Source organism: Aythya fuligula, chromosome 2, assembly GCF_009819795.1.
Source record: "Aythya fuligula isolate bAytFul2 chromosome 2, bAytFul2.pri, whole genome shotgun sequence".
Classification (NCBI taxonomy): domain Eukaryota; kingdom Metazoa; phylum Chordata; class Aves; order Anseriformes; family Anatidae; genus Aythya; species Aythya fuligula.
In genome coordinates this window covers 95,975,852-95,988,211 of record NC_045560.1, presented here as the reverse complement: position 1 = coordinate 95,988,211, position 12,360 = coordinate 95,975,852, and the positions used below count along the sequence as shown (strand labels likewise).

General features: G+C 39.0%; 1 protein-coding gene across 1 annotated transcript in view; it reads left to right on the top strand.

Moving 5' to 3' along the window:
* Positions 1-295: 295 nt before the first annotated feature.
* AHRR (aryl-hydrocarbon receptor repressor) overlaps positions 296-12,360 on the top strand; it is a 69,381-nt gene continuing 57,316 nt past the window's right edge. The window contains exons 1-2 of the mRNA XM_032183271.1: positions 296-357; positions 6,935-7,116. Coding sequence (XP_032039162.1) covers positions 296-357; positions 6,935-7,116 — 244 coding nt within the window. The remainder of the gene's footprint in view (positions 358-6,934; positions 7,117-12,360) is intronic.

The following is a 12,360-nucleotide window of genomic DNA, read 5'->3' as shown; positions in this document are numbered from 1 at the left end:
AGGATGTATTTTATACCCATTTTTATACCATGTATAGTATGCGTAATTTGAAAAAATGAAAATTGAATATAAACATCAATATTATAATAGCATTAAGGTAGGAAATTGGAATAAGCCTTAAGCTTCTATCTTAACTAATGCCACTGTGCTTTTTAGTGCTGTTGAATGCCACACTCAAGGAACAAACATTTTCCTCACATGAACTTTCCTGGTGCTGTCATTTTGTACAGTGGTATGAAACACAGAAACCTCTGAACTAAGACACCTATTCCTTTTGTTTTTCAGCATCAAAACAATGATTCCTCCGGGGGAGTGCCTCTATGCTGGGAGGAAAAGGAGGAAACCCATTCAGAAACAGTTAAGTATCATATTCATCAGGAGGCAGTTGCACCTTTCTCCAAATGTATGTGGTAGAAATGAGGCAGCAGGAGGAATCCCACATCCCATGGTCTGCCAAGCCAGGGGAGATCCAATCTTTTTCACTGCAGTGAGAAACTCCTGGTCCAGAGGCTGTCTCTTTGTGGTTTCCAGTGGCTTCAGAAACGATGCTGAGCATTCAGAGCATCCTTACCCATCACTGGCTGTCCCAGGAGGTGGCTGGTGGTTGTTGAGATGTGCACCTCAGTGTTTTTTCCTAGGCAGAAGATACTGGTGGACTAATTGTCAGCCAGGAAGAAGCGGTGTGTTGAGTGGCACCAACACGCTGGCATGGCCCCCTTTCCCCTTCCTTGGCTTAGCCTTGCTTGTGGCATCACTACGTTCAACACATGTGAGTCTGGAAAGTGGGTCAGTTCAGCCAACTGAAAAAGCAGACTGGTGACTCACTTTTTGCATAAAGAACACATCATATTCAAGCCACTATTTACTATGGAATCACTTTCATCAGAAGAAAAATGCGATAGAAATTGTATGTGTGAAGGCAAAGCAGAAAAAAAAAATGCAATGGTATTAAAAAGATGCTTGAAATTGCAGAAAAAAGGATGTTATAACTCAAATGTAAAATGAGTTTGCCATAAACCACTCTGTGAGATTAAGCCTTCTGATATAATCATTCCACATCTTCTGAGTTATACTTGATTATGAAACACATTTGTAGCATGTTAAAATTGTGAACTAGTGCTGGTGGTCTTTGCAGGCAATTTAAGGATGAGAAGGTAATTAAAGCAGAGCTCCTAAAATAACACACTTGGCTTAAAATTGTATATATTTGTCTAAAGTCAAAGGGGAGTTACTCTGAAAGTTTAGGTGAAGACTGCTGATTTTGTTTGGATTTTGGAGAGTATTTGCACATGAACCACTCGTTGCCACTTAAAAAAAAGATTTTTTTTTTTTTTTTAGTGTAAAATACATCACAGGTGAGGATTTCAATAGACAAAGATGATGAATGAAGAACAGTAATCTTTCTGCAACACCTGAGTATTAGATCCAAAATGTATGCAGTGTTTTTGCACTACTGTTCAAGTATGCATCTGGATACTTCATACATGCATAAAGTGTGGAACTTCTCCAGTACATGACATTGCCTCTGTGCAGAACTGTTTATGAATCATAACTTTTGTGGGAAAGGAGGGAGCACTGCAGTTGCTTTGAGGAACATTAAGCTTCATGTTTGGAGTTTGTATATCTAGAACTTCTCACTGAGATGACTTCTAGGTAAAAGCAATGGCTAAGATAGCTACCCACTATCAAAGGATCTAAGTATCTTCAAGAGCCTTCTAGGAAATTCTGGCTTCAGCAAAATCAAAGGCAGGTTCTCACTGAATTTGAGGGAACCAAGGTTTTTACCTTTTGAGCCATTGCAAGTAGTGCTACTTCGAAACTATTTGTGCTACGAGATGGCAGTGCTGGTACCTGAATATGAGCCTATCCACCCAGGATATATACAATTTTGATGAAGAAACTTGGTTTTGGTTAAATAAGGGAGATCATATGCTTGGAGTCATTATAACACAGCTCCCGCATTAGAGACTGTCCTCTATTTTCTGTGAATAGTTACTTATCACTTGCTGAAGATGATTTCTCACTTCCTAGCAACACTAGTCTCTTCCTCAAACCTTATCTCTTTGTGGTCTTGGTGTCTAGTAAGCCTTTCCTGTGCTCATTCCCTCATTCAGGGACTTCCTAACCCTGCTCTAACAGGGCTCTGAATGCCCGTGACTGACTTACCTTGTCCAGAGCTCCTTTCACAGTCTATGCCCTTCAGTCCACGGATCTTACTGACATTTCAGGACTATGAGGTCTCCTTACCGGCCTCAAATAATTTATCTTGAATTTAGAAGGACAGATATATCCTATTTATTTAATAGCATGTTCAACCATGATTTTTGATCCAAGTTGTGCTGCTTTTTGTAGAACTTGTCTAGTTTGATAACATAGCACATTTTCCTCTACGGCTTTGTCCTACTTCTCTCTCTGTAGGGATTCATGGGTGCTAGTCTGAGCAGGAGATGTAGTTTTCTTAGGTATTCGTGGACAGGACATCACCAGCTGTATTCTGAGGTAGCTTTACAGAATAAGGAGGAAAACATATGAAGAAGCTCCACAGGAGAATGCAGAGAACCATATGACAATGAAAAAACGTGTAGAAAATTTGTATTTGCAAGAGCTAGTATGTTTCAGTCTTCTCTACTGGGAGAGACTGTCTTCACTAGGTTGCCATTCTTCAGACAGTACATCAGGTTTAAGTTTGACCTTCATATATAGAAATAATTCTAAAATCCTAGCTGTTCTCCTTTAGTCACAGACAGCTTTCAAACAAGCCCCATTAAATGTGGTCTACACTAAAGGATTTTGGCATTTATGGAACCAGTTCAAACACCTGGAGCTCAGGCTGGTTGAATATTTTCCACCAGATATGCTTTTCATCCAGAAAAATGGAGTATTTTGAGTGAAGGAAATATTTTCTCCTTAAGTGTTTGTTTCCTGTGGAAACCCAACATTTTACTAGTAACTCAAGCATGTGAAAACTAAAGAGATCTTGTTTTTAACCTCAAACTACAATCACTGCATTGAAATTCATACTCATATTAAAGATGCTGGAGTCATGCGTCAGGACAGTTACCATTTGAGATTCATCCACTTTTCATCTCAAACCCTGGCAACTTGTAAAGCTCTCTCTCTCTGCAAAACATTTCTTGTAATGTTTTACAGCTCTTTAAAGGCAAGCTCAGCTGCCTTAGCTCTGAATGTATCTACAACTGCTCCAAACTGCCCAGTTGAGCCAGAACGGTATCAGTGCCAGGGTAAACAGAGACCTCAGGAGGTGCTCTCTCCTGTTTCTTAGTTCTCATTTTAAGGCCCTCTGTGGCATAGCCCTTCCTCTTACTTGGTGTCACACTATCCCACCTCTTATCTGCTGTGCCAGGATGATGTCTTCGTGACCATTAGTTCTGCTTTCTCCTTTTCTTGCCATGAAGACTCAGAAGAGGTGGACAGTGGAAAAGGGTCACCTTTCCTTCAACCAGATTTTTCTCATTTAATCCTTTTCACTTGTAGGGGACAGTGAGCATCTGCATATGGCCAGTTGCCACTGGAGCTCAGCTGTGCCAGGCTATCGATGCAGTGCCCAAGCACAGCTCAGCAGCTGTGGGTGCCGGTCAGTTGGTTCATGATAATCATCTTGCTGTTACTTTGTGCCTAGTCTATCTATTGCATCTCATGGCCTTTCTCTTTCCTTTCTCTTCTTACTGAAAGCTTCCCATCCTATTAGATGATTAGATTTTCTCAGTTTAGATCCTCCTCCATGGGTTTAACACTTCAGCATACTTTGAAAACTTCTTCAGAGTGAACTTTCTGTTCAAGGGGCAGGGCTCCCTCAGTGGGCAGCAGGTAGTGGAGGAGCAGATACCTTGCTTTGCAGACAAGAGCTGTAGCTGCAGGAAATTCCTCTGCAAGCTCTCCGAACTGGTTTACAGAAGTGGCAGTCCATGGGTCATGGGCACATTGAATCACTGAAGCACAAATGGCTCAATGCCTGACGTACTAATGAAACAGAAAAAATTCTCTGCATCAGCTCCCACACTCATTTCCTACCGAACAGGGACTGATGGCATGGATCCCATGCGGGAACCCTTTCTTGTTAATGCAGAGCAAAATTTGGATGATTTAACAAAGCAAAGAGGAAATGCCAGTTTTACTGTGTTAAGTACAGGTGCCACTTTATTGTAGTAGTAGTGTATGAAAAGCAGATTAAAAGAGGAATTATAGAATGAGTGTTGTGTTCCTTAGGACCCAATTGATGCAGTTTGAGAATCAGTTTTAACACAAACACGACAAGTATGGCTAGTTTCAGCTCAAAATAAGGGCTAGAATTTCCATTCACCTCAAAACAACTCATTGAAGAATTTCCCTGCTTGCTGTTTTCTTTTGTAGGACAGCTAAGTTAGCCTTTCCATGGAACTTGCATTGTTTTAAATCTCATCCACTTGGCACCTAGTTACCATTTGCATCAAACTTCCATTTGTTTGGATTTACTCACTGCCTGAATCATTTCCTTGAGTTTTCAGGAAGACTCCGTCCTGAACTTTCTCTTGCAGTCTTTACACCATTCCCTGTAATTTCCAGACAACTGATCTCTTACTTAGTACAAATGGAATCCATGTATTTGCCATGCCTCTCTGGCATAAAGCAATTGATAGTTTATATGGTAAATAGGTTTGAACAATTTCTATTCCGTGTTACTCTTGAAAATTTTCATCTTTTGAACTCATTGGCCTAATTTTCCTTATTGGAATTATTTTTTTCTGTACTAAGTTGCTTCCTTACTTCAGTTTGTTTGCTATGTGTAAAGGGCAATAAGTAAAAGTCTATGTTCTTTAGCTTAAACTGAACTATAGGCTATATTCCTATAAAATTATTGCTCTCCACACGTCAGGCATCCTTTTGGTGTCAAAAGTGAGAATGGCTGAGCTTCAGGGTTGATTCCAAAAAGTTAGTACCCATTATGTACAAAGAGTAGTCCTTCTTTGTGGATTGCATTAGTTGGTGGATATTTTCTCTCTCTCATAGAGGAAATCCCCAATCCATAAAATCTACCCCATGCCTCTGAAAGCAGCTTATTGCCTTATTGAAGGACCATGTACCATTTTAGGCAATTTTGAATGACAAATCAGGAATTATGTGTTTTCATTGACACCTATCCTGAATATTTCTTCATTCTGTCTGTATGTTGATGCTATCCTTCAAATTGAACTGAATGCTCACAAAGATAGCAATGATTTTTTCAAATCTGGTTCGACTTGACAGGTTTTCACTCTGTAGCAAAGTCAGCAATCCCATGTACATAACATTGATCTTTTTTACTAATTCCTGAACATAACATTTTTCTTCTAACTACTTAAAAAGCCGAATTAAGACTGCATAAGAAGAGAACACTCAAAGTATGTTGTACTTTAACTCTTTGACCACCTTGTGAAATACTAATGCTCAAAATTAAAATTTTCATTGAAAAATAGAGTAAATGTGTGGCATGTCAAACTGCAGCAGAAATGTGCTATAAGTAACTAGATGCACTCTGTTTCTCCACTGAAGCACTAGCTAAGCTGCACAAGCTTATGCTTCTTGCCTTTGCTTAGGTGGAAGTGGAAGCTGTTAGCACACCCATCTTTTCCTTGTCCACCATTTCCCATTCTTGCAGTACTTTTCCACTCTTTTCCCCCATGATCTTTCTCTAAATGTCTCTTCTGAAGAAAGGGCCTCAGGAGAAATGTGGCAACGTGCCATAATACCAAACAGAAAAAGGGTGATGTGGGAGTGTGGTGGAGACCATCAGACACAACACCAAGTGCCCGGGGCGATGCTAGCTCAGCTGCTGCCCTGGCTTGCTGTAAGGCCTTGGCGATTGTGTATTCATGCAGTTTGCAGCTCCAGTGGCCTGTGGCTTATTTTTGGATGAAGCATGTGACTACTGCTTTGTCCAGCAATGGCTGTCTGCTGGAGATAACAGCCTTCTCGACCTCACCGCAAATGTCTTGGTGCTTACGTGACAAGTCCATGCTTTGCCACGGATCACCCCTTGCTGTCATGCTGGACACCCCAAAATTGATGACCCCTCACTGGACACCCCAAAACTGAGTAGTTTAAAATTCATCATTTTGCCTGTGCAACTTTGATTTGACACGTTCCTCGCTGGTGATACATTTCGTCTTGCACATTTTCACAACAACTCTTTCTGAGATATCTGGTCCTGTTCACTGCATGAGAGGGACACACTATGGGACTGGAATAGGTGTATTTGGTTTTGAAATCTGAATAACGTTAACCTTAGTGTTTTGGGAGGAATATGAATGTTCTCAAGAGTGAAACCAAATTCTTACCTTTGTTACTACCGACATACAGATAAATTGGAGAACGTTCACAGGAGTTTTGAGCCTGGCAAAAGAATGTCTCTTCACATTGCTTCCCACACTCTTTTTATCATGTCCAAAGACAGGCTTTTTTCTTGATTATATCCTGAGCTACAGGTTAATTCTGAGTCATTAAATGGAGGGCACTAAGATGCTTTAAATAAATACAGTGGGTGCTAAATAGGTTCATCCATTAGTCATAGTTATTTTATTCTGCTCTTCAGGTACTAATTTGTACAACATAGATGAGATTTTTTTTTTTTTTTTTTTTTTTTTTCTGGTGTACACTAACACACAGAGTTAGCACCCATTCCCCTAAGATCAGAGGGTCCTGAATAAGAGAGATCATTTCTTCATCTTTTTTCCACTGGGTGGATGTGAAATGAGAGGCCAATGTCCATGTCTTTGCACAATGGCAAATGCAGAATGACAAAAAGTAAAATATCTTTTCAGCAGGGGATAGAAACTGAGCAGATTTGCACAGAACCTAGATTAACCAGCAACTGACTGCAGACAACATCTCAGTCTCTGGTGGTACTACCTGGAGGTAAAACAGGTAATTGAAAATGTGATACTCTTCTCCACCACAGAAGGCCTGCAGCTGGGAATGAAAAATCAAATCCTTCGAAGAGGCACAGGGACCGTCTGAATGCAGAACTTGACCACCTGGCCAGCCTCCTGCCTTTCCCCCCTGACATAATATCCAAGCTGGACAAACTCTCCGTGTTGCGCCTTAGCGTCAGCTATCTGCGAGTCAAAAGTTTCTTTCAAGGTAGGTCTCTTTAAGATATCAGTATGCCATTAAAAGTCTCCCTCTTGCTTATTGATGCTTTCTACTAACAGTAAGTAAAATTAAAATGTCATATTATATTGGTAAAGTGAAAAAAGAAAGATCTAATCTCTATTATTGAACGTACTTATCTTGCGTATGAGATGTTGCTTTGGAAATGTTGTGCATTTCCTCCTATGCTGTTTGTGTGTTTTTTACCAAATAATGGGATAACCCCCACCCTTCCTCAACATACTTTAGGAAACAGGAAAACATGACTGTAGAATACTTAAACTAGCAAAGAGGCTTGGGACAGATGTAATACCTGTAGCTACTTTGTGCTCCTTTTTTTTGAAGCTATTATCGTTTGTGTTTACAATGTCTGTTTAAATACAACGTTAAAGTAAAGAAACTACCATATTATCTGTATTTACTGTGTGCCCAATGGGAAACAGCCTTGCTTAAATGGCAAGGAAGATCACTTTCTTTTGGTATAAGCAAGATCTAAAGTTTGAAGTGTTGACTAAAGCTGTAATAGGCTACACTTTGTTTTTGTAGCTGTCTGCCACACCATACAATGAAAGCCAAATATGCATGTTCAGATGTACAGAACAAGAATTATTCCAAATTTGAAGACAGTTTTCGTTTCTTCTGTTACTGCACTATTTACAAAATCTGCAAAATCTGGATTAAGGACTCAACAATGAAAATCTTCTCTAAAGCTGTATTTAAGAAAAGGAGAAATAAAAGCCTATTTTGAAGGAGTTTAACTAACTAAAACTTATAGGTGGACTGCAGAAAAAGCAGCAGAATTATTTATGGATGTTATTTTCCTTTACTACTCTTTTTTTTTTTTTTTTTTTTTTTTTTTTTTTTTTTTTTACTGAAGAATATTTGTTGGTTGACCTCTTGTGGTTTTTGTTGTAGTTGCTATTGTTTTGGTTTTGGTTTGGTCTTTGTTTTTAAATTTTGGTATAAAAATAATGCCAGATTTTAAAGAGGCTTTGGCAGGCTGCAGGACATGCTACAAGGTGACATTACATTACAGGTGGTGATGTTACCGATAGCAGGAGCCTCCCATATCAATGGTGGCAGCTGGCTGCCCAGCCTCCGTCATCCAGCAATTTACAGAGTGCCTCTCTTCCCCTTTGTACACATACCTGAGTGTTATTGCCCCTTCCTCTGCTTTCGTTTCCCTTGGATTTACAAGGAATAAGCTGTCTTCAGCTGCCTTTACTACTCTTCAGCCTGAGTTTTAATATGGATTGTCCTTTTTTTTTTTTTTTTTAAAAAGGATAAAAGTAAAACAAGTAAAGCCAGACTTCATTACTCTGAAATGTTCCATGTTTGAAGAGACTTCATTTAATTTAATCCCCAAATTACCTAATTGGACACATAGTTTGTGTTCCCTTCATTCTTATTTTTAAATGTTTACATCGTGAAACTAAGGTTACAGAAAGCATTGTTTATAGTAAAGGAAGGAAACTACATGCCATTTTAAGACAGAGAGCAGGCTGGAGGTTCAGGAGGGTGGAGTGAAGGAGAGGTGAACCCTTGAAACAGATCCGGACAAGGAATGGGTGCTAATGTCTGGTAAGAGCAAGAGCTGCAGCCTTGGTTTCACGTCACGCCATCATCTACTTCCTTGTAGTTGTGTTGTGGAGAAATGAGGCAGAGTTGGGTTTTTTAACTGAAGATTTGGTAGGAAGTCAACTAAAAAAAAAAAACAAACAAAGATTATCCCCAATGTTTGGATCTTCGTTGTGAGGACAGAGCATAGAAGAGCAGAAATGGCTTCTTTGTGGCTTTTAAAATCACAGGATGGAACTATGTTAGGAGTTGTTAGAAAAACTAAAGATAGAGAACAGAGCAATGGTATGCAAAGATATTATAAAATTGAATACAAAAATATATCTGGAAAAGCTGACCTAGAATATCCATACTGATTCACTCAGGGACAATTAATTCAAAAGAACTGGTGTTCAGTAGAAGAGAGAAACCTGGAAAATAGAACATAAAAACAATAATTGAAGAGGGACAGTGGTCAGCAAATTGTTCTGTGCTTGTAATACGATATGTTGACATAAACAAGAAAGCCAAGTGTGGATTTTGGTCTGTTTGCCCAGAGGCAGCATGTCACTAAACAGGAAGGTTATAATCCCTCTCTGCATGAGACCAGCATGACTCCATCTGGAATACAGCTTTCTGTTGTGGGCATCTCCTGGTCACAAGGGCATTAGTACATATAAAGGCGTTTGGAATAAACACAGGCAAGAAGTGACTGTAGGGCTGGATGGCCAAAAAAAAAAAAAAAAAAAAAAAAAAAAAAAAAAAAAAAAAAGGAGTAAAATTAGCTCAAACACGTACAATTTATGTCCTACGGCTGTTCTTCTTCATGGGGGAGAAGGATGGCCTGTGAGACAGGAAGGAATTGCTAAGGACATTTTAGAGGAGCACAATGAAGGACCTAAGAAGCAATGATTAACATGCTGAAATTTGGCTTGAGTATCAAGCAATTCATATCTGTAACGAGTTCAGTTCAGCTATCTGATATTCCTAAAACTGATGCAGTGGAGATTCAGGACATTCAAAATTGTAGTCATAAATTGGACACACAGGCATGTTCATCCCCCTTTTAAAATGTTGTTCTTTGAGTTTTAAGGAAGTTAAGTTTAATTCCCATGTTTAAAAAAAGTGTTTGTAAGAATGCTTTTTTGCAATTTTTCTTAAAGCTTCAAAGTGCTGTTTTACACATAAATTCACATATGACATTGCCGTTCAACCTACAGCAGTTTGTCAATTCCTGTGACAAATTTTAATTACGTACCTTCAACAGTTCCAGCGGTTTCCAGACATACTCGTTGACTTGCCACTAGGTGTCCTTTCAGTAGCTACTCTGGAATCCTCGGTGTACAGCATAAATGTTGTATTTATGGAGATCAATAGCTAATTAGAGGGCATGGAGTGACCTCACCATGTTGATTTCAGGTGTGGAAATAACTTTGCAAGGCATGAGGTATTAGGGGATAGCAAGTATTCATTAGTCACGTATTCCCTTCTTGGTGACCATTACAGGTTAATACCTTGAGGCATATGGCCCGTTCATCTTAGTTAATTATTTCAGCAAAAGTTCTGGCCCTTTTCCAAAACTTAGATCTGGTTGTTAAGGCAGATTATACTAGTTATCAGTTTAACAGTCATTCTGGTGGATTTCCTCTCTCATTCTTAGAAACCTTTTCCTTTGGCTTCGGAACAATTCCTCTGCCTACTGGGTTTGCAGCCTTCAATCTCTGTTATCGGTTGGCAGCGGCTCTATTAATAGTCCCACTCCCCCAGGCTACATGCATTTAGTCATTTTGCATTTTCCTGATAAGCGCTTCAAAATGGCTTGCAGCAATAACCTTACAATCTCACCAGATCTCTTGTACAAGGCAGCACAGATCTGAACGGGTATTTAGGCTGAGAGACATCAACTGCTACAGGAAGCTGTCTGTGCTGGTCATCTGGCCCTCACAAAAATTTGTCTTGGGTGGGACTGCTGTGGGTGTGGAGTGGTACTTAATGGCCGTGACCACTTGAGCTCCCTGGACCACTTTCTTGGCCATATTCCATCCTGGTTAATTGTATTCTGTCTTCCTTTACCACTCTTGACAATACCTCCTTTAGTACCACTTATTTCTTAGTTTTTCCTGTGGTAAAAGAATGGTGGTCTTGTTCCACTTCAGACCTGACTCCCTTTCATTGATCATTTAAATTGTCCCCTTCTTGTATAGCTTTCACTTTTGCAGATCAATGAAGAAAGAGTAGCTCCTTGTTCTTTTAGTGTCTCAGATTTATTCTGAGAGGTGGTTAATTTAAGCTTCCCAGTACCTCTAAGGAGATTAGTTATGATATCTTAGATAGACCAATAGGCAAAATAAGAATGCAGTTAGAACTAGAAATTAAATTTCCTAATTTTTTAGTTCTTAGTGTAAATAATCTTATCCTGATAGGCCACTCAAATTTTCCTTCAAAATGCCAGTCATTAATGTAAATGCTTTTAACTGTAAGCATTCCTAATTAATGAGAGCTAATATTGCCAAGTGCAGCCTTAGATGTCAAAAGTAGAGACCTTAATATGGATGATTCTTTGATTATTCAGGAATTGAGGACATTTTAATTCCTTCACTACATAATTCAGGTAAAAGGTAATTTAATCCAACAGTCTATGTTACGTTGCACATCCAGACATATAATGCATGGAAGAATTTGTATTTTTCCTGTTTATATGCACATACACAAACAAACATGCATGAACAGACCAAAACAGTGGCATCTCAACAAAAATCTCCCTTGTGCTATTATTTTGACTTTTGGTGTTTATTTAGTACCAGAATTCAGTGCTTTCTCTGTATTTACTTACTTCCAGACTTCATTTCATCTTGAAAGCTGAAAATGTGATTGATTTATTGGTGACTAAGTAAGGAATGTAGCACGTCCTGAATTAACCCTGAGAATAAATATATTCAAAGTTTCTGTAAATTTTACATTAAAATTGTAATCCAGATTGTAATTCAAAAAATAGTGACAGTCAAGTGTGGAGACATTTTTTTTGACCTGTCTTATGTTGAAGTTGTGTGTAGATTTTAAACTGAATTGCAACAGACTATGAAACATTTGCCTATAAATTTCAGTTTGTCTGCTTCCATGTAGAATTTCAGACGTTAGGAAATAGGCCTGTAAGGGACTTTCTCAAGCAGTTGTTCCTAAACCTGAGGGACATTTGTGTAATGTTTTTATGAATGTGCAGCGTCAGTGACTCCACACCTTCCTTGGCAATCCTCAACATCCGGTTTAGATCTCTCCTACTGCAGGTTAAACCTTCCTTCTTCTTAGAACTACTTATTCTCTTTTCTCATGACACCTCTGTTTTTACAGCCATGAAGGTGTCTCATGTTTCCCCCAGTCTTTTCTTCTTTAGACAAAACAGCCCTGCCCTGATCCTGATTTTTTTTTTTTATTTCCCCTCCAGAACAGTATTTTCCTTAGTCATTCTTGTTGCTCTGCTTTTGTCTTTTTCAACATAAGTTCAGGGCACCATGCAATGCATCCTTCAATTTTACAGAGAATGATTGATAGCTTTTCTCAACTTTTCCCACACTATGGTTTCGTAAGTAAGCTTGGCCCTCTTTACAAGAAGTTTCTTTAGTTTACTTACGAAGATATTGTGAGGCTTTTCTAAGTTATGAAGACACGTAATATCTATTG